This window comes from Capsicum annuum, chromosome 4, assembly GCF_002878395.1.
Source record: "Capsicum annuum cultivar UCD-10X-F1 chromosome 4, UCD10Xv1.1, whole genome shotgun sequence".
NCBI classification, from domain to species: Eukaryota; Viridiplantae; Streptophyta; class Magnoliopsida; order Solanales; family Solanaceae; genus Capsicum; species Capsicum annuum.
Window position 1 is genome coordinate 67,681,365 of NC_061114.1, and position 23,573 is coordinate 67,704,937.

General features: G+C 30.2%; 1 protein-coding gene across 1 annotated transcript; it reads right to left on the reverse strand.

Annotated features, from left to right (window-relative positions):
• Positions 1–1,069: 1,069 nt before the first annotated feature.
• Positions 1,070–2,943, reverse strand: LOC107868950. The gene is made up of 3 exons (XM_016715555.1): positions 2,781–2,943; positions 1,866–2,062; positions 1,070–1,408 (listed from the first exon to the last, which is right to left on the reverse strand). The coding sequence occupies exons 1-3, from the start codon at positions 2,941–2,943 to the stop codon at positions 1,070–1,072; spliced, it is 699 nt and encodes a 232-aa protein (XP_016571041.1).
• Positions 2,944–23,573: the final 20,630 nt, after the last annotated feature.

Below are 23,573 nucleotides of genomic sequence, written 5' to 3' on the forward strand. Positions count from 1 at the left end.
TTTTGTAAATAAAACTTTCAAATTTTGATTTGAATTAAAGATTAATTTGAGTATTTTATGCAGTTTTATTTTTTACTGTGAGATTTAGTTAAAAAAAAAATACATATGTAGTGTTAAGATTAAGCATTTCAAAAATACATATGGAGCATAGCTAATACGTATTTTAATAAGTATTCATTTATTATAAAAATAAATTTGAGCTAAATCAATCTTTCAAAATACATTTGGTGTAAAACAAACTTTCAAATTTTGATTTGAATTAAAGATTAATTTGAATATTTTATGCTGTTTTTTTTTTACTGTGACATTTAGTTAAAAAATACATATGCAGTATACACCAAATGTATTTTGCCTAAAAATATATATGCATTGTGTTAAGATTAAGCATTATGAAAAATACATGTGAATTATAACTAATATGTATTTTAATCTGTGTTCATTCACTATAAAAATAAATTCGAGGTAAATCAATATTTCAAAAATTGAATTGAATTAAAGATTCATTTTAGTCTTTTTATGAATTTTTAATTTTTTTCGATGAAATTTTGGTTAAAAATACATTTGTAGGTATCATATTTTGATATAAAAATACATATGCTATACATCATATGTATTTTTGCTTTAAAATACAGATGCAGTGTTAAGATTTTGCAATTTTAACATACATATGCAGAATATATCATATGTATTTAATTCTTTTTTTATTTATGACCAAAATACATGTTAGCTTAATCAAAGTTACTAGTTTTGATCTAAAATACATATAACATGTTAAAAATACATATGAACTATATCTTCAAAATACATATGCAGAAGTCAGATTTTGCAACATCTATATATGCAGTATTTACATCTAAATGTGTTCAGTTACCAAATGATGCATAACTGTATTAACCCAAAAAAGTAGTTCATTATTATAAAAAATTCAAAAGAAAATTTTAAGAAATAATACAGAAGAACAAATGTATCATTTGCGATATTTCCTACAAGAACGTCTATTGTGAACCTTAGCCCCACAACCACTGCATGAGTTGATGTTCTTCTTTTTTTCAAACATATCCCAGTCCGATTATCCATGATTCTTCTTTGCAGGTCTTCCTGAAGGCTGTTTGAACTTCGGAGGCAGTACTATTTCACCAAGTATGCTAACTGAAATTATCCAATCATCTTTGTATGGTAAAGGATAGATTGAAATATCATATGTCTTCAACACAGTTTTTGACTTATACAAATCACAATAATATGGTCCCTTCTGAAAATTTTTGTTGTCTAATACCGCACAAGCATGTGCACATGATATCTCATCGAGTTGAAATGCATTACATGAGCACGTTCTTTCCTTGAGGCAAATGATGAAGTACTTTTGTTTGTCATGCACCGTGTACACATATTCTGTGGCTGGTACAACCTGATATCAAAAAGAAAAATAAGAAATATTTATATGCAATGCTCCAAAAAGATGCAAACCATATTCTCTGATATTTTGTAGCCACAACAGCATATGTATTTTTGCTACACAAGTATACATTTCAATATGTATTTAATCCAAACAAATTATAAAAATATTTTTATTCGTTAATGCCGGTGTTTTTTTACTATTTTTATAGACATTAATTCATATGCAATGTTCAGATTTTACAGTAAAAATATATATGCAGCATACATCATTTTTATTGAGCTTCTAAATATATATGTAGTGTTAACATTTTTCAATACAAAAAATACATATGCAGAATACATAATATGTTTTTTAATGTTCTTTTTATTTATGCTTTATATGTTTTTATTAATTTAGAACTGAATGGTAGTAATTATTTTAGTTATGTTTTCAAAAGTACAAGTTCCACAAATCTAAAAGATCATACCTTCATACGAGTACACAAAGCCATGTTCTCTCTAAGTATGTCATTAAATTTTTCAATGAGTATTGTGAATGTATATGAAGCCTCCTGCCTATTTTCGCAGTTCCATTTTGTAAACAACAATCGAACTTCCTCAAGAAAATCATAAATTGGCAGTTTTCTAGCTGATACAAGTACTCCATTTATTGACTCCATAATGTCTGAAGTCAAAGTCCAGCCTCGGTGAACTATTGCATAGGACCTAGCCCACTTTTTGTAACCAGCTAATTTCAAATATTACTTCACCCTAATATTAACTGCCTCAACCTTTTCCATTAATATGTGGAATTTTGACTTTGAATATGATTTGGCCATTGTATAAAAGATCTCCGATAATGCATCATGAGACTTTCTATAAATTTTTTTCACATTTTCCCACAGATGCCACATACATGCATAATGTGGAACATCTTTGTACACATCGGCAATAGTCTTTATGATGCTTGGATTCCGATCAGATACAACACACATGTTGTCTTTCCCCGTACGCTTTCTTTTGATTCTCAAAAAATCAAGTTCAAGATGCATTATTTTCAGAATTAAGCACACCATATGCCAAAGGGAACATATGACCTGTATTTATAAGTACATTTTGGACATTATGATATAAATACATAGAGTAATTGCATATGTAGTTATTAAAAGTACAAATTCAAAAATCTGTATATTTTATCAAATACATAGAGTAAATTACATATACTAACATGTAAATCTACATCAGAAACATACATTATCACTTATATTTTTTTTCATCCATGAAACTCAAGAGATATAAGTATTTTTATACAAATATGTATATATCAGAAAGTTATATGCAGAAATACATATAAACATATGACCAGGTGTACAACGTAAAATATAAAAAAAAATGATACTAACCTGCTTCATCTATCGTACATACAATTACAAATGTTCCAGTATACATTCCTGTCAGATGACTACCATCAACAACTACGACAAGTCTACAATGATCGAATCCTTTAATGAATGCACGGAGAGCTATAAATACATATAATAACTCATTCTCATCCGTCTTCTTCATTCTAATATATGACTCAGGATAGGTATTGTTTAACACATAAGTAGGATGGTAATTTTCCATAAGATGTTGATGGCTTACCCATCAACTCTTCTAACGCTCTTTTCTTGGCCCTCCAACATAAAGTGTATGTCAAATCCATACCAAAATCTACCTTCATGTCATTTTTTATTTCAGTCGCACTGTATTTTTGTTTGTGATTTTTCAATTTTTGCTTAGCAATACCACCTTTCAACATACTAGTAGCATGCACCTTTGGATAGACCTTGTCCTTCACCGGGCAAGTATGTTGAGCTACGAATTCTCTTATTCTTAACATACCAGAAATACCCATACTAGATGCACGACATAAAAAATTATAGTTTCCTCATTTGTAAATCAATGTATAACTGCATTCAAGATATTTTAATACTATCAAAATACATATTCAAACTCATTTTAAACATTAACAAAATAATATAGAATGTACATACTATATCTTACTTGACCTTTCACTTCGCGTTTGAAATTTCTCCCTAATTGTATAATCCTTCATGACCGACTTTAAAATTTTTTTCGTCAAGTAAATCTGGTCTTTCTCAATATGTTTGTGATGCGGGTCTGATATAATCTCCTGAACCGTATCCATCTCAAATACATATTAGGCTGTTGTATTTTCAGAAACAACCAAAGCTCTTTCGTTAAATATATTTACCACTGTTTGCATATTGTTAACGACTTCTCTTCTTTCAACAACGCATACAAATGAACTTGCAAAGCTGCTCCCTACAACTTTATCCAAAATGCTTACATACAAAGGAAGACAATTCATGTCTGGTATCTTTTTTTTCTGCAAAATAAGTACCTTCAAACTCATATCATTATGTATTTGTTTTTACCCTGCATTACCAGTGATTTGATATTCCACTAGAATACGTTTGCTGGTTAAATTCACATTTAAGTGAGATGTCAAAACATCGTGCAGCTCAATGAATGATGTTGTTGTTCTCAATAGTATCGAACCAGTGACGTACTCTTCTTTTTCATAAGTCCACCTTCCTGAGTGCTTCACGAGAACTGGTATGCTTCCTATTTCCAACTGATTTAACCAAAAATTCCCCAATAATCATATTTAGTAAGAATTCAAATACTACAACATACCTTTTCCAAATAAAAATTAAAACACAATTGTTTAGTTATAAAATTGTAGTAAGTTACACAGCCAACAACTACAATAAAAAATACATTTATACAATATCTATTAAACTTAAAATACAAACACATCATAAATTTCAAAAAAAAAAAATCATCAGCTAAAAAAAATTAAATTCTATTGATATTAGCAAACATCACTAATAAAAATACATTTACAAAATATTTGATACATTAAACTTAGAACCAATGGTCAATTACTTCAGGCTAAATACAATGAAAAAGTATGTGTTCAACGTTAAATATGAACAAATACAGAAATTGTAGATTCGACCACAACTAAAGCATATATAAAACTACAGAAACTACAGCAAAAACTACAGATATACTCTCAAATTTCGACAAGCAAAAACTACAGAAAAATAGAATTTGATCAGCTTGAAAAAATCAAATTCGATTAGTTTTCGTCCTAGCAGTTCAATTAGTATTGCATAAACTTTAAATTTCAATGTGTTTAAAAAATATTCATAAACGATTTTACGATGAAGTGAACAGTTTCAACAAAACAGCACAATTAGATCAATAGAAAAAACGATCAAAATAAAAAACACGTTTCGAAAAATAAGTATAATCACAAAAAAAAAAAATTATTGAATACCTTCAGCAGTACTTAAGCACGAATTTTCAACAAATAGTTGAATTCCCAAATTTTTCCAGAGGAAGGGAGTGTTGATCGTTGAATCAGAAGAAACTTATTGCTGAAACTGATATAGAACAGAAAAAAATACACTTGAATCGAATTGTTCAATTTGAGCGAAATTGAAGATTCAACTGAATTTGAATTGATTTTTTTTTAAGAATGAACACGTTTCTAAAACTGTTTTTTGAATTTGAATAGGATTGTTAGCAAATAACAAAAAATGCGTGATTAATGAGGTTTTAATGGGATTGTAATCTTAACAATTAATTAAAGGTAATATTTTCATATTTAAATCAGTTAATTAAGGGGCAGTAAAACAACTGTATTTCTATTTTTATAGCAACAGTTTGCAAACATACAAAATACAACTTGTTATATTATGTAATTTTAAAAGTTTTGCTATGAATCTCATAATTAAGGTGCTAAGTATGTTATTTCTGAATTTTGCCCCCCCCTTTTTTTTAACAATTGGTCCATCCAAACTCTTCATTTTCAACGCGAATATATATGTACATGGATGTATGAAAATACACTGAAATTACAATAAATATTAATTAGAATTCATAACTTAAAAAATATAATGAGTTGTATTAGAATCATTGAATTAATCAAATTTAAATGGAAGAGGATCCCTCCGGCAAAAGAAATATACTTCCTCCGTCTCAAATTTTCAAATTTAATTTTCCATTTTACTTGTTCTTTTTCATTAATCAAGTAGAGACAAAAAAAAAATTCCCATGTTTTACCCTTTGCGTTAATTACTTTTTCTTCAAATTAAAATGTAAACATCATGTAATAGGGACATTATGGTAAACTAGTCATGTTATTAATTTTTTTTCTTAATTAATATGTTATCTCAATTTGGAACGAATAATTTGAGACGGAGGAAGTAGTAATGTTCAATGCAAGTTTTGATTCATGACACGTGGTTATTAAATATTCTATGGCTGAGATTATTCATAATTTGTTAATTATTAAAAGAATGACATTTGGTAAAAAAAACTTTTAACTAAAACTGACGGATCCGTGAGCCTCTCTCTTCTTACTTTTTCCTTTCCAATCCACGTTTTCAATTTTGAAGTTACTAAAAACACGAAAATCAAAGATGGAGATTGCGAATTACTCATTTCATCTCAAATTATCCGTTCCAAATTGAGATGACACATTAATTAAGAAGAATAATTAATAACATGATTAATTTACCATAATATCCCTATTAAATGATATTTACATTTTAATTTGAAGAAAAAAAAGTAATTAATGTAAAGGGTAAAACATGAAAAAAAATTTGTCTCTTCTTGATTAATGAAAAAATAAAAATAAAATGAGAAATCAAATTAAAAAATTTGGGACGAATAATTTAGGACGGAGGAAGTATTTCCTACAATTATTTTTTTCATTTTAAGTTATAAATTATGTGAACATATCTCTTTTATTGGTCGAAAGAAAACATCTTAGTTCTTTGTTTGTAAATATCATTTGAAACTTTTTGTTTTCTTAGTGAGATAATTTATTACGACATAAATATTTTATAACTTATTTTAAATTATAAGTTATAAAATATTTTATTTTAAAAAAATTGTGCCTTGTCAAACTCACGAAATTAAAATGAGGAAATATCTATAATCTAAAATATATTTTTTGTCCTTCATTAAAATACTCCTCAATAGATAAGATCGTCTTTTCACTATTTTTCTCAAATTAAGATAAATCAAATAATGGCCTACTACATACAAAATAAAAGTCCTAATCCCTTACAAAATCTAATACCCAACTTCTAAACTATATATAAAACAAAAAACAATTAGCAACAGGTTAAACTCCAATCCAAAAATCCCAACTTTTGCAACCCGTTTGTGGTTGAACTTTTAAACCCACTATAATTTTCTCTCAATTTATGATCTTCTTGACCTCTTTATAATTTGTGGCTTTGAATTTTTTGATTCTCGACTTTACTTCTACATAAGATTATAATCTAACAAATTTCTTGATGTTCGTTGCTTTTAAACGTTGTTTTAGTTGTCTAACTGTGTGATTTTTATGCGTGCTTAGTGGTATTTTGAAATTCTATCCTTAATATTTATTTAAATTTTTTTATATTTTTTAGTTATCATAATTTATTTTTGTTAGGTTGTGACCTCACCCAGAAGAATGCGACAAACATGAAAATTTCAACTCAAATTCTAAGCTTTAGAAGAACATGGATAATTTTGAGGTATAACTTCTAATTTAACTTAAAATATGATTTTATTATTTTCAAAAGTTAGATGGTCTACCTAAATTTATTATTAGAAGAAAATTATTCTCTCAATGATTTACTTTTATTGATCGTATGTGGTTCAATTGATTAGTCACAAAGAAATTGAGATTAATTCTTTTAATATGCATATACTAATGTTGTCGTAAGTGTATCATATAAATATGGAAAAATTACCCGGATTAGCCGCTATTGGACTTTTATTACCACTTAAAACCTAATTTTCAATTAATTACAATTTATAACCCTCTCTTGCCTATTAATTATTTTTAATTACAATTAATAGCCTTTCTCATGCATTTTCTCTCTTTTTCTATTTTCTATTATTCTCTTTTTTTTTTTTCTTTTTCAGTTTTTTTTTCATCAGTTTTTCTTTTCCTTTTGCTTTCTATTTATTTTTATTTTTTTTTCACTTTTTTCTTTTTCTTTTTATTCATTTTTTTCTTTTTTTCCTTTTCATTTTTCTCCTTCTTTTTTCTCTCCTTCTTTTTCTCTCATTTTTCTCCTTCTTTTTTTTTTCTTTTCAGTTTCTCTTCTTCTTTTCATTTGTGCGAACTAGAAAACACAAATACAAGTGCGAACTATAAAATACAAATACAAATGCGAACTATAACATACAAATACAAGTGTGAACTATAAAATAAAAATTCAAATGCAAACTATAACATATAAATACCAGTGTGAACTATAAAATACAAATACAAATGCCAACTATAACATATAAATACAAGTGTGGACTATCATTTGTATTTTTAAATTATTGAAAAGGAACGATTGATTTTCTTTCTACGAATACTTGTTTGTATTTATTGATACTAGTTGTATTTATTTATACAAATAAATACAACTCAAATTTTTATACAAATACATATTGTATTTGTATTTGTAAAATTATTTATTTGTCATAGTATTTGTATCAAGTGATATTTGTTTATTTACAAATATGAATGATGATTTTGATATACACATACAAAACGGTACATTTGTATTAAATGATACATTACATATTTTAGAATCACGAAAATACAATTAATGCACTTACCTGTTTGTATACAGATGATAAATTATAAGTTACGACTAAATACAATATGCAATCAACTAACAAATACAAATACAAAATAATTTCTTAAAAATAAAAACGTAATGAAGAAAATAGAATACGAATACAAGTATAATCCAAATATAATCTAAATATACAAACACAATAAAATCATAATACAAATATAATCCAATATAATATGTAATCAATTATAAAATACAAATGCAAAATAGTTTTTTAAAATACAAGTGTGAATTATATAAAATATAAATGATGCCTCAAACTAACAAATACAAATACAAGTGCGAACTATTAAATACAAATACATATGCGAACTATAAAATATAAATACAAGTGAGAAATTTAAAATACAAATACAAATACAGTTGTATCAATAAATACAAAAATATATATGACGGTGTGACTACAAATAAGATAAACAATTGTGGTATTTACGTTATCATCCATGACTTGTGCTCAACTAGTCACATTTTTCAAAAATGAAAAAAATATAAAATAGAACAAAAAAATAATAAAGATAACAAGTACAAAAAAAAATTAAAAAAAATCAAAGAAGAAAAGAAAAGAAGAAAGAGAAATAGAAGTTAGAGATTAAAGAGAGAGAAAAAAAAGGAAAGAAACGAAAAAAATAAAAGTAGGAAAAAATAAAAAAAAAAAAAGAAGAAGAAAAAATGGGAAAAACACAAAAATAAAAAAAGATAATGGTAGTGTTAGGCAAGAAATATTCAGTTCAACGAGATAAGCGTGATTGAGATTTTTTTATTTTTAAAAATATTGAATTCCATTTTTGGCGCGACTAAATAGGGACTGTGTTCATATTTTATATGAATACATACTATTTGTAAAATCGAATACAACGGGCATAAATCGAATACAACGACTATAAATGGTAATTATGTAAAATGTGGCTATGAAAGGTGAGTTTTATAGCAAAACCTTGTTATTTTTAAAAGATCTCCAAATATTTACATCTAATTATGTACGTTCTTTTATTTAAGATATATACATATTACAACATTGATGCTGAGTAATTGAAGAGAGTAGAAAGTTTATGGGAAAATTAACTATATAAACTTATTAGATTAATTATTACAACTTATAGCAAAACTTTTAAGTTTCCAAGTTATAGCAACTTTCATCTTAAAAAAATATATAAAAAAGCTTTTTTTCTTTTGTTGAAAATACAGAAAAAGAATTACTGAAAAAGAAAAATTAATATTTAATACAATTAATATACAATTTACCTTCCTTAAAAGTAGCTAACCTTATTATTGATAATTATCCGTCCCCAAATCCCTCAAACCATTATTTATCTTCCTTTTTTAATGCTTGCATTAAGAGTTTCCATCTTTATACACTGCTTGCCACTTTTTACATGATTTTTCTTTACCAACAAACAAAAAACGCATTCTATATTGATTAGAATTTGATAGAAAAGTAAAAAACAAGTATTTCTTTAGATAAAAAATATGAATTCTGTTAATTTGCATTCAATCATGATTCGTCATGGAGGGAGATGGGATTCTTCAGGTTTGTTAATTTTTTTACGCCTTCTAAACGAATTTAAATATTTATTTTTGCGTTTTTGCAATTATCTGTTGTTATTGTATAAACGGGAAAAATGAGGGAGCAATTGTGTGTGTTGGGCGACAGTGTTCTAACGAAAAGAATGAACAAAGGAGAAAGCTATTTTCAAAAGATTGTGTTCGTTTGATCGGGATAAGTCCAGATTTTGAAGAATTTGAAGAAGAACATGTGGATGTAATTTGTGATATAACGAATATCAACATAGCTGTAAAACAGACTTACAAGGATAAACAAACACTAGCTAATGTTATGGAGTTGCATGCATTTATGAAACAGTTCTCTTATCGAACTGAAAGGTCAAGTGGTAGCAGGTAAAAACGTTTGTGTTTTTTTTGTGTATTAAATTGAATAGTAAAGTTGTATGTTAAGTCGAAATATGATTTTTTTTTGTAATAATTTTTTTTTACTTTAACAGCTACTATTTGGTTTGTTTGGTGGAGGACTGTACTTGGTTTCTTCGTTCTTCCAAAATTAACAAATCAAATATTTTTAAAATAAGAAAGTATTGTGACATTCATACATGCTCAATAAAGGATCAAGTTTATGCGAGGCGTCAAGGGATGACAAAAGTGGTAGCCGGACTGATCTTAGGTAATTATGTGGACACCAAAAGAATATACACTCGCAACGATATTGTTTCTGACATGATGAGGGAATATGTGATTTCATTAGATTATCATCAGGCATGGCGTACAAAAACCAAAGTAGTTAAAATATTGCGCGGTGATCCTACTGAGTCATATCAAAAGATACCTGGTTATTTATATTTGTTGGAAAAACATTATCGTGGATCTGTTGTTAGCTAGGGAAAAATTGGAGAAAATAGATTCTTGTATGCTTTTGTTGCATTGGAAAAATACAATTTTCGTGTATGAAAAATATATAAAAACAATATGAAATATGCATATATCGCTCAAATACTTAGAATTTCGCTTACACTTTCATGTATAATATCTGTATGAAATAGGTATATAACCGTATAAATTCTGATTTCTGATAATTTAATACAGCTATATAATGTTGTGTACAACTTTCACAGAGTAATCATAGACATTAAATACAATTGAAATCCACATGCAAACTTAAAAGTCCGATTTTCAAACAAATTCAACATATAATTATAATACTACTTATATATATTTGATATAGCTCGGCTGTAACTTCAAACTTCAATGATCTCAAATAGAAATTTAACCCAAAACTAGTTCAAATTAAGTATATATATGCAGTTAGCCCAAAATTTTGGATCTGAGCAACCTCCTTGACGTTCCAATATTTTTGAGATATCACTTACTCGAAACGAAGTTCTTTTGAAGTAGATTAATGTTATCTATTCATTTTTTTGGGACAAATTTTCAACTTTAACTTTTCACATGGCACGCTTAAGACCACAAGATTAAAAGGTATTTTAGTACTTTCAATGCAATTTTAGTTTAAGGCAACAAAATTCAAAAATATTCTCTATTTTTTAAAATTTTGTATCAAGTCAAAATCAAATAAATAAATTAAAACATGGGTGTATTAAAAGTCAGATATCAAACTCATTCGAATGTTTTGAATACCGGATAAACTACATATTATGTCATTCTGTGACATGGTATGATTCAGAGTTTAAGAACAAAAATATATAAAAAAAGATTTTTAGCATTTTTAGTTTCAAACATGTCATTAATACATGTGTGATTATAAAATTTTCTCACTAGCTAAAGGTAAGAATGAGAAATTAAAATTTAAACTATTTTGGAATATAACGTATATAACATTATATCTTTCTTTTTAATTAAATGGACAGGTAAAAACGCTACTAGAATATATGGAATAAGTTAAGAATTTAATTTGTTGCTAAATTGTTCTTACTTAATTGAATAGATACCGTAAAATTTGAAAGTCTGTATAATAAAGTTAAAAGAAGGGAAAAAGAAATTAAAAAGGTAAAGAGATAAGATTTTTATTCGTAATTAAAGACAGTAAAATATGAAAAAGTGTATAATCAAATATGAAAAAGATATTAAACCAAACTCAAATGGTGACCGGTGTTGGGAAATCAAAAATCGTGGTGTGTTGGGAAACCAAAAGTTATACTCAAAAGAAAAGTAAAAAAGCTGAAAAGATTAGTAAACTTTTATTGATAGTTATCAGTAAAAGTTATTAAAAGACATAGTATTACGTATGAAGGGAGAATGGAGTTAAAAAAGTTAAAGAAATAGACTTCTACTCATAATTAAATACAATAAAATATAAAAAAGTGTATAATTTAGTTAATTATTCAAGTTAATAAAAGAATGAAATCAGTTTTTAATTTTACAAAAAATAATTACCACATATAACTCCTTAAATTGTGAACAAACTCTGATATTTAATTATTAAAAAAAATATTAAAATTTTAACTTGCCATAGTTATCCAATAACCATTAATTAAGAGTGATAAATATTAAATGCAAAATATAAGGAAATAATATAAATTATAAATTGATTTTCATAAATTTAATTAAAATATATTTTTCTCAAAAGTTGCTATAGCTTGTACTTATTTCTTAAGTCTAGTAATTAATGAAAAGTTTTGCTATAACTTGTAATTAACAATCTAAAAAGTACATTTGGGATAATTTACACAAAGTTTATCCATGAGCGGCCATTAGTTGTAGTGATGCTCTCTTGATTTTTCAACTTTTTCTATCCCTTTTATTTATATGTTATATTTTATTCTATGAGTATTGGTCTCAACCTAAATTGAATCGTAGAGTACTAATAATATCTTTGTTTTAATTTGATATATATGGTCCTATGTGACTTAATTTTTTCCGCAGTGTAATTTTTCTCTAGTAAACAAATTTTTTTAATTCATTAAACTTTTTCATTTTATGTATAGTTTTATTGATTAACATGAGACACTTGTAGTGTCAAATTATGTTTTTTAAATAGATATAATATTTATTTTATTTCAATTGCTATTTTTAAATAATTTTATTCTTTTTTATATAATTTTATTTATTAACACGAGATATACATGCAAAGCACCTATACTTGATTGTTATATCCTAAAAGTTTACGAGTGTCCTCTTTTCTTTCGGAGAAATCAGAAGCTTCACGAGTGTCTTTTTTTTCTGTCGGAGAAATCCAAAGCTTCATTATTTTGATGTTAGTGTTAGTATAAACACAATGAATATTATGTTTCAAAGAAAAGAAATAGTAACAAATTTTTGATCATTTATATATTCAAGTCTTTCTAAAATGATGTCATTTTTCTTATTTTATTGTTATAGCAAAATATTGTTAAAACAAATATATAATATAATATAATGTGAAAAATCAATTTAAAAAAACTTGATCGTCATTGTAAAAATATTATTATAAAGTATAACTTTTATGCAAAAAATATAATTTTTTCAGTGTGATTTTTAGAAAAAGGATTGATTATATTTATTTAATATAGTATAATATATTTTCATACCTCATTTGACAAAGATACTAATATAAGAAGGTTAAAGTATTATATTTTTAATTTTAATCAAGTTAATAAGTTTATGTATCATTTTCAAGTTTTATTAATGATTCAGAACATATTGATATTTGTTGGTTTTAATCGCAAATGAGATATTTATATTTAGGGTTTTGCGGCGACTCTTTCTTTATTTTCTGACAACTTTACACTACAAATGCGTCACGTATTACAATATGAAAATAAGGAGTCTTGAGATATCCAACGACTTCTTCTCTCACTACCACCTTCATCATCGTTTTTACAGTGACACATTTTTTGGCAACTTTTGTACTTCGATCACATCACTGACGACTTATTAGACGCGCTGATCTCATATCTGACAATCTCTCTTTTCTTTTCTTTTTAACCCCTTGCAGGTACTAAAAGTACAGATCCTACACATCTTTCCGGCGATGACAAGATTCCGACGATCATTTTTTGCCTCAAACAGAATCCGGTGACTCAACTAAGTAAATTGACCTAGCTTTGATCAGGTGCACTCTCTCCATCTCTTCTAGTTATTTGTATAGCTTTCTTGGTTATTAGCGGCTGCTACTGTCTGTCTTTTTTGTTTTTCATATTTCGATCCCTTTTTTCTTCATTTCTTGGTTGATTATCTTGTTTGTTTGTGACGGTTTACTTGTTTTTGTTTCTTTATTTCATAGTAGTAGTTAGTTGGGACAAACAATTATTTCTGTGTGCCTCATTTCAAACTTCATTACTATTACTATTCGTTGTGTTGTTATTTTTGGCTGGTGTTTTAGTCGTCTTTACTGTTCCTAGTAGTATTCGTTTATTGTTCCTAGTAGTATTCTAGCGTGGTCTTATTAGTATCTTTTTTGGATTATATTATTGCCTAGGGTGTGTTGAAATACCCTAGGAATAGGACCTTTGCAAAATTTCTTAGGTTTTGGACTCACTGGTTTGGTACGACTTAAGGGTACTAATCGTACCCTTGAATATGACCCATAGAATGTCTTAAGGGTTTACTCGTACCCTAGAAAGTATGGTTGGCTTGGCTACTGTCCAAGATACGACTCACTACGGTACGAATTGTATAGGAGCATACGAATGGTGTAGTGCAAGTCGTATGGTGCATGATCATCTTGGTCTTGTATAGTCTGCCCTAGGTACGAGTGGTGGATACAATTGGGGGTGTCACTCGTACCTTTAGTATGAGTTAGGGAGGTGGAGTAGTATAGAAACAAGTAGGTAAGCTCATGGCAAGGTTTGGGTATGATTTGGGGTACCACTCATACCCTAGGATACGGATGGTAAAGAAAGTCGTACCCCAGGACGTGGTTTGTTTTAAATTTTAAGTCAAGGTTAGTTTGGACATTTCTTACTCCTAAAACCTTATGTACTCATGTTATATAACCATTCCATAACACTAGTTAAAGGATTAAAACACCTCAAATACTCTCTCAAACTCACTCTTGAAAGATTGGAGGCTAGGGTTTCTGAAGTGTTCTTCAAAGGACTCAATGGTCAAGATTTCTTCCTTGAATCTTCTTGTATAAGGGATGTACTCCTTTCCTCATTGTTTTTTCAAAATAAAGTCATGTGTATTGTGTTTTAACTGTTGGTTTATGAATCATGAATGGTGGATTTCAAAATATTATTGAGGGTCTTGATGCATAGGGTTTGGTATTGGTTTAAACTATATTTTCACATGTTTTTGGTAAAGGTTTGCATATGTGGTTGGTTGTTGGTAATGGTTTAACAAATAGGTCATGGCTACCCCAAAATTGAATGGTTTATGCATTGGTTTTTGTCTTGGTAAAGGTGTGCCCTCAATATGTTTGATAAAATGCCTCAAAAAGTGTTTTTACTCTATTATTGGTTTTTCATTGAAACTCTTGCATGGTTTGGTTTGATAATGGAACTCTAAATATTTTTGGATGGTTTTGCATGGTTTAAATGATATAAATGCTTTAAATATTTGTCATGGTCTAGAACGGTTTAGAATGGTTTAAAAGGTAAAGGTTTTGGTGGTCATGGTTGGTCTATTTGAAAACCTTGCGGGATACATAGAGATCTCTCAAGTGATGCATTAATGGAATTGGTTTAAATAGTTTTGAATGGTAAATGGATACTTGGTTATGCTTATGGGGAACACGAAAGTCTCCCAAGTAGTTTAATATAGTAAATGGAAGGGCACTTGAAAGTCCTTTTAAACCTATAAATAGTTGGCTATAGATTAGACTTGCAAGTAAGGGTTGGTATAACGATACCAATATCAGTGTCCTTGGTTAATAAATGGATAATGGTTTGGTTATTTGGAAATTCATTTTAATTAGGCAATATTGGCGGGATGTGTAGCAAAGTCGTAGAAGATGGAGATTCCGAGGGGACCAAAATTGGAAACTCATATTTGCAGATATGAGGTTGGACTTGGTGACCGTGTGCATGATGTCACCCTTTATTTTGGGGATGTACTGATCATCTCATCAAATACTTCCTTGGTCGTGCGGCTACACAGACTGGGGCCCTTTCAGCAGGGGGATCTTAACCCATATAACCCATGGGTGGTTTAGGATGGCAAAGCTACACAACCTAGGCAAAGGTTTTAAAGGCATGTCAAACCCAGTCCCTTTCCCTGAAATGGTTATATATATATATATATATATATATATATATATATATATATATATATATATATATATATGTTTTGTTGTGTGCACATGGATGGTTTTACTTGGATTTGCAAATGACATTATTTTATCCTTATCCTGAGTGCATGCTAGTGTTCGCCCACTAACCCATCTACCGGCGGCTGTATACCCATGCTATGCAGGAACTAACCATTCTATTCCTCTTGCTTAGTGATCGAATTTGGGTACAGTCGATGTTGGATTGAAGTGGTAAGCTATTATAGTTCGGAAGACATCTATTTCATGTTATGGTTTACTTTACATATTTCTTGTCTTTCATAGACTTTGGTTTTTGGCTATGGTCAGGGGCATATCCCAACTAGGTACTCTTTGGTTGGTCTAGGACTTTGTATGGACAACTGTGGACTTGGGTATGGTATGGGTTGTTTATGTTACACATACATATACTTACATTGGCTTATTATCATAGTATTGATTTATGGCTTCCATAATGGTTTGGTTGGATATTGGGTGGTTTGACTTGATTGGGTTGGTCTCAGTTATAGACTTATCCCAAAGTCACCACGTAGTTGGGCAAGCTATCTTATTATATGTTTGAGATTCATCCAACTCAAGATATGCATTGGTGGTTGGGTTAGGTAATAGGGGCGGTTCTTAGTCCTCGTTGGACTTGGGATTGCCCATTACGACAAGGCCCTAGTTCAAGTTGTGTCATGTGTGTTCTTAGTGTTATTGGCTAGTGCGGTCTCTGATGCTTGTGGTTGATGGTATTGGCTTAGAGTCATGTCTTCGAGTGGGGCTAGGGTCAGGGTTATAGGCTAGGGTAGAAGAAAGGACAGGGGTATGGGGAAATAGGGTTATAAGGGTTAATGGAGATCTTTAGTTAAGAGTAGGGTTTTGGAACATAGGGTCTTTATTGGAGAGATCCATAGAGCTAGGGAAAATTCTTAGGACAAAGCAAATTAATATAGCTTGTATACAAGAAAAGAAATAGGTAGGTACTAAGGCAAGGGTAGTAGACGGTTATTAGCTGTGGTACTCAAAAAGCATGAGGAATAGGAATAGTGTAGGTATCCTAATAGATAATGAGCTTAGAAAGCAAGTGGTAGAGGTTAGGAGGGTCAACGATAGGATGATATCGATTAAATTAGTTATTGAATGGTCTTATTTAGATATTATTAGTGCATATGTCCCAAACGTAGGCTTGAATGGGAAAGAGAAGACGGACTTTTAAGAGGATTTGGAGGAGATAGTGAGGAGCTTCCCCAACAATGCAAAGTTTTTCATAGGAGGGGATTTCAATGGGCATATAGGATCTTCATCAGGGGGTTATAATGATGTCGAGGCTTTGGGTTCAGTATAAGGAATGGTCAAGGAGTGACACTTTTATTTTTCTCGAGCTTTTGGGTTGATGGTAGTTAATTCAAACTTTCCAAAGGAGGTCCACTTGGTTATCTTCCGTAGTTCGGGTGGCCAAGAGTCAGATTGACTTTTTACTCAGAAAAAGTGATAGGGCTATTTGTAAGGATTGTAAGATTTTAATAAGAGGGAGTCTTTCAACCTAATATTAGCTTTTGATGATGGACTTGGAGATAAAAAAGGTGAAGGAGAAAAGGTGTAAACGACAAGCCAAGGATTAGATTGGGTATTCTGAATATGGCCAGTGCATTCGAGATAGGAGGTAAATTGATGACGAGGAAATCTTAGGAGAGTGAAGAGGATACTGATAGTATATGGGATAAGACTACCAATTGTATCAGGAAGACATTTAGAAAGGTGTTGTGTGTCTTGAGAGGCTGCTCAGGTAAGCACCAAGGGAACTGGTGATGAAATGAAGAGATGAAGGAAAAGATGGAGGATACGATGATGGTGTATGTGAAATTGGCAGAGAGTATGGATAAAGAATAAAAATAGAAGAATAGGGATGAGTATAAGATTTCTAGGAGAGAGACGAAGTTGACGGTCACGATGTTTAAGAATGCAACTTTTGAGAGTTTTATACACAACATTAGATAGTAAATATGGGGATAAAATATTGTATAGGCTAGCCAAGGTTAGGGAGAGGAGGGCTCGAGATCTTGACCAAGTGATGTGTATTAAAGATGCAGATGACAAAGTTTTGGTAGAGGAGGTTCTAATTAAGAGGAGATGACAGTCTTACTTCCATAAACTCCTAAATCAAGGAAGGGATAATAGCATTGTGTTGGGAGATTTGGAACACTCTGAGAGGTTTTGCAACTATAGTTATTGCAGGCGTATTAAGATTGAGTTTGTTAAGGTGTTTATTCATAGAATGCATAGGGGTAGATCGAATGGACTAGATGAGATTTGGTGGATTTTTTACAGTGCGCAAGAGAGTTAGGTATAGAGTGGCTGACTCAATTATTTACATAATTTTAGGATGGTGAAGATGCTTGAAGCTGGAGGTAGAGTACAGTGATTCCACTGTATAAGAACAAGGGTGACATTTAGGATTATAACAATTATAGAGGTATCAAGTTGTTGAGTCACACTATGAAGGTTTGGGAGAAGGTGGTAGAGTTGAGGTTATGAAAGCTTATTACTATTTCTGAGAATCAATTTGAATTTATGTCAGGACACTCGACTACTAAAGCCATTAATCTTGTTAGGAGACTGGTGGAGTAGTATAGCAAAAGAAAGAAGGACTTACACATAGTATTTATCGACTTAGGAAAGGCCTATGATAGAGTCCTCAGGGAGGTTCTATGGAGGAGCTTGGAGGCTAGAGACATACCAATTGTGTGTTATGGCGATTAAGGATATGTACGATGGATCCAAGACTTGGGTTAGGACCGTGGAAGGATTCTCAAAACACTTTTCCATCTTGAAGGAGTTACATCAAGGATCAATTCTTAGACCATTTTTATTTTCCTTGTTGATGGATATTTTGATGTGGCAAATTCAAGGTGAGGTGCCTTATGTTTTTCTTTTTGCAGGTGATATAGTCTTAATTGATAAAACCCGTGGTGGAGAGATTTGAAACACTCTGAGAGGTTCACAACTGTAGTTATTGTAGGAGCATAAAGATTGAGTTGGTGAAGAGTTTTATTCATAGAATACATAGAGGTAGAGTGAATGGGCCAGATGAGATTCTGGTGGATTTTTGGAAGTGCATAGGAGAGGTAGGTATGGAGTGGCTGACTTAGTTGTTTACATAATTTATAGGATAGTAAAAATTCTTGAAGCTTGGAGGTAGAGTACGATAATTTTATTATATAGGAACAAGGGTGACATTCAGAATTGTAATAATTATAGGGGCATCAAATTGTTGAGTCACACTATGAAGGTTTAGAATAAGGTAGTAGAGTTGAGGTTATGAAAGATTGTTACTATTTCTGAGAATCAGTTTAAATTTATGCCAGGACACTAGACTACTAAAGCCATCAATCTTGTTAGGAGACTGGTGGAGTAGTAGAGCAAAAGAAAGAAGGACATCGTATTTATCAATTTAAAGAAGGCCTATGATAGATTCCTCAAGGAGGTTCTATAGAGGTACTTGAAAGATAGAGGTATACCAATTGTGTGTTATGGTAATTAAGGATATGTATGATGGAGCCAAGACATGGGTTAGGACCATGGGGGGAGACTCGGAGCATTTTTCCATCTTGAAGGGGTTACACCAAGGATTGATTCTTAGACCATTTCTATTTTCCTTAGCGATGGATGTTTTGACGTGGCAAATTCAAGTTGAGGTACCTTATGTTTTGCTTTTTGCAGATGATAGTCTTGATTAATGAAACCCATGGTGGAATTAATGCTAAGTTGGAGGTTTAGATGCAAACACTAGAGTCTATAAGATTTAGGTTGAGTAGGTCCAAGATGGAATATTTGTTGTGTAAGTTCTACGAGGTGTCATGTGAATTCAATGTGGTTGTAAAACTTAATACTCATTTCATTCAAAAGAAAGATAGTTTTAAGTATCTGAGATCTATGTTTTAGGAAAATGGAGAGATTGACGAGGATATCACTTATTAGATTGGGGTAGGGTTGATGAAATAGTGGCTCACTTCTAGAATCTTGTGTGACAAAAAGGTACCTCCTAAACTTAAAGGTAAGTTCTACAAAATGGTGGTTAAACCGACTTTGTTGTATGGAATAAAATATTGGCTTGTCAAGAAGTCTCACGTCCAAAAGAAGAAGGTGGTAGAGATAGAATACTACGGTGGATGTGTAGGTGTACTAGGAAAGATAGGATTATGAATGAGGTTATTCAAGATAAGGTGAGAGTGGCTACGATGGAAACCAAGATGACGAACTCAATCTATAAGGTGGGAGTGGCTACAGTGGAAGCCAATATGACGAAATCAAGATTGAGATGGTTCGATCATATAATAAGGAGGGGCATGGATGCCCTAGTGCGGAGGTGTGACGATTGTCTAGAGATGAATTCAGGCGAGATAGAGGTAGATCAAAGAAATTGGAGGGGGTTATTAGGCATAACATGAAGAAACTTCATCTTACCGAGGGCATGACCATAGATATGAAGGTGAGGAGGAGGTGAATTAGGTAGAATGATAGTAAGAACTACTGCATCAGTGCTAGTAGATAGGAGGACTTTATTATCCGTGTTAGTAGCTATAGTACAAGTATTATTTCAGAATATTGTATGATTTGTTGTATCACTTGCTGAATCTTGTCTATGATAAGTGTAGTAATTTCTATTGTATTTTGCCATTTTACTATTACTTTTCTAGGTTGTTTTATCTTGAGCCAGGGGACTATCGAAAATAACCTCTATATCTCACTTTTGAGGTAGTGCTATGGACTGTGTACACTTACCCTTTTCAGATTTTACTTGGTAGAAATATACTAGATATGTATTTTTATTGAGAAAAGAAATTCGGATGTAAAATTGAGTCTATGAATATTATATTGTGGTGGCACCTAAAAGAAATTGAATAGGGGCAACCTGTGGGTCAACTCGGATCCATATTAATAAAGAAATAATATATAATTAGTTAGATATTTAAATTTAAGAGAAAAATATAAAAAGTCATAGCTATTTTAAAAGTTGTGTCCCTTTGGGTTTATAAAAGGTTTTCTTCTGAAAAGAAACGACGGTCGACACCTTTTCCCCACTCTAGAAAATAAACGTAAAAAGTTTTCTCTCAAGTTTCTGTGGAAAATTCTTTGAAGATTTCTACTCCAAAAAGTGTTGGAATAATTCTGTAATAAGGTATGATTATAGACTGTGATCTTTTGATGTAGTTCGTATTATATACATGTGATTGCACTATTAGACTAGTGAAATAAACTCAATGATCCTGCAAACTATGTATTTGATAAGATTCAACATTGATATCAGATCATAGGATTTATTTTAATTTCCTAGTCATATTCTATCTTCATCGTTGGAAATACTATCACGGTTTGTCATTTATTTGCTACATTTTTGTTCAGTTTTTTTAGCGTAAAAGCCACATGTTTCCTAATAGTTATTTTTCTTTTGGGTAACACTATATCAAAAAGATTTACTATTTATTTAACTAAAAGTTTTTGTCATTTTTTGGCCACAAACCATTAAATTTTTCTTTATATATATAAAATAGATATTGTGGACCCATATTAATTGCAGCTTGCTGGGAGTTAATTCTTGAAAGATAAATTTATTTTTTTGATTTTTGATTAAAGGTTTGTGTGGTTTTAAGGTCTGCGGGGCTTTTAATTTTTTCTCTCACTACTTTTCTCAAAGTTTGAGTCTACAGGTGTTAATTCTTTTGCCATGTGATCCTTAAAAGTAGAGATGAGTAATTTTCTTTATAATAACCATAGTGAGCAACTTTTTGGTTTCTGATTGTCTACCATTGTTGGGTAGTAAAGTTTTTCTTATTGTAATCTATATTTGTTATATGTCTTGAATAAACTTCCACCAATATAGACCTAAAATATTAAAGTGAATATATACATGTGTATGTATTCATGAAGGTTTAATAATTTTTTGTATGTGTTACAGAAAATAATGATGATGGTATGGATACCCAGACATGTTTCTACAAAGCAACGGAAGAATAAAGTGAAAATTTTGATCGACAGTTTGGTTAATCTCTCACCAGAATCCAATGTTTAAGATGACGATCTTACAATATTGTGAAAAACTTAATGAGAACTAATAAGTTAATTCAAGAAGTTGTGTGGTTTGGGGAACAATTAAGTATAAAGAAGAAATATATGGCTTCACGATCTGCATTGTATAATAATTTTCAAAAGAAATTACTCGATAAATCTTGAAGTAAGTTGGATCTCAAAATGTCGAGATCTTACGAGTCATTAGTACAAGAATTTATAAAAAAAGTATATTGACTTGAAGCTCTAGAAGACCGTGTATCATTCTCACTGGCTGCCCAAGAGAAATTACTTATCTTGGACTTGCATATAGATCTTATTCTATCTTTTCCTGTTCACGTTAAAATATTAACATGATAATGTGTATTTGTTTTGTACAATGATTGTTTATATGTGACATGACTTGCATGAATTTAAATTTATTATTTTATGCAATTATATTCTTAGTTGAGTGTTTCTATAGATGTTATAGAATTTATGCTTGTTTAACCTTGAATTTATGTGATTTAAGATAAGTGGTACTTAATGATTAATTGTTTTAGATTTATAACATATTAGAATTCAGATGATGATTGGAAACTTAGTGAACTTTTGAATCTAAATCTGATGTGAAATAAATATTGACATAGTTGATTATTTTAAGAATTATTATATATATAAATTTAGGCTAAAATAATGTACATAGTTGTCTTACTATACTTTATAATTGTTTAAACCAGTATGTCAACTGCTGCAAAGAACATTATTGTCGAGCTTAATAAAGGTGATAAATTTAACGTTGATGACTATGAAATATGAAGTATGAAAATTCAATATGTCCTAAAAGAGCAAGAGTCTCTAGAAGATCTTAACGTGTCGATTATACTTCCTGAAAATGGTGATAGCCCTCAACATGTGAAAGATCTTAAGGTATATCAATCTTGAAAAATTAATTCTCTTTCTCGTATAATATTGCTAAGCAGTATGGATAATGATATTATGAGAGAATTTCAAAAGTATGATGATGCTAAGGACATGTGGTCCGCATTAAAAGAAAAGTTTGGTCATACTTCAATTGCTACGTTAAGGGCTATTACTATTAAGTTTGATACTTATAAGAAACGCCCTGAACATACTATGCGAAAGCATATTTATCATATGTCAAACATGGTAAATGAACAGAAAGATATTAGTCATGTGTTGACCGAAGAGCAACAACTCCAAGCTGTGATTCGCTTCCTAGCCCAAAGCTGCAAAAATATAATGCGCTTAAGCCACAATATTAACATCAAAACTATGGAAGATGCTAAGCGTCATTTGAAACTCGAGGAACAATGCCTTGGAGTAGACAATGCCGCTCAAATGCGTATATGACTAGTTCAGATCCTAAACATGGATATAGTAACAAATGCAAGAGTGGTAAATTTTCTCAAAGAAGGAGAAAAAAAATGTCTCAAAGAAGCCTAAGAATAATCAACAAGGAGAGAAAAATATTTCTGCTCCAAAAAAGGTGAACATGACTAAACTCAAGTTCTACAACTTTGACAACAAGGAACACTTTTCTCATGAGTACCTTGAGCCTAAAAAGATACACGATCTTACTGATACTTTACATAGTATTGTAAATGGTTTTCTATGTTTTAACTGAATCACTTCCTATGTGAATTTTAAACTCAACAACCACTAAGCATATAGCGACGGATAGAGATGCTTTCGTAGATTTTTAATGAATTTCAAAG

Coding starts and splice junctions, on each gene's coding strand:
- LOC107868950 (XM_016715555.1), bottom strand. CDS start 2,943: ATGAAGAAGACGGATGAGAATGAGTTATTATATGTATTTATAGCTCTC. Junction 2,063..2,780: donor ATGTACGATAGATGAAGCAG/GTTAGTATCATT, acceptor CTTTGACTTCAG/ACATTATGGAGTCAATAAAT. Junction 1,409..1,865: donor CTTTGTGTACTCGTATGAAG/GTATGATCTTTT, acceptor TTTTGATATCAG/GTTGTACCAGCCACAGAATA.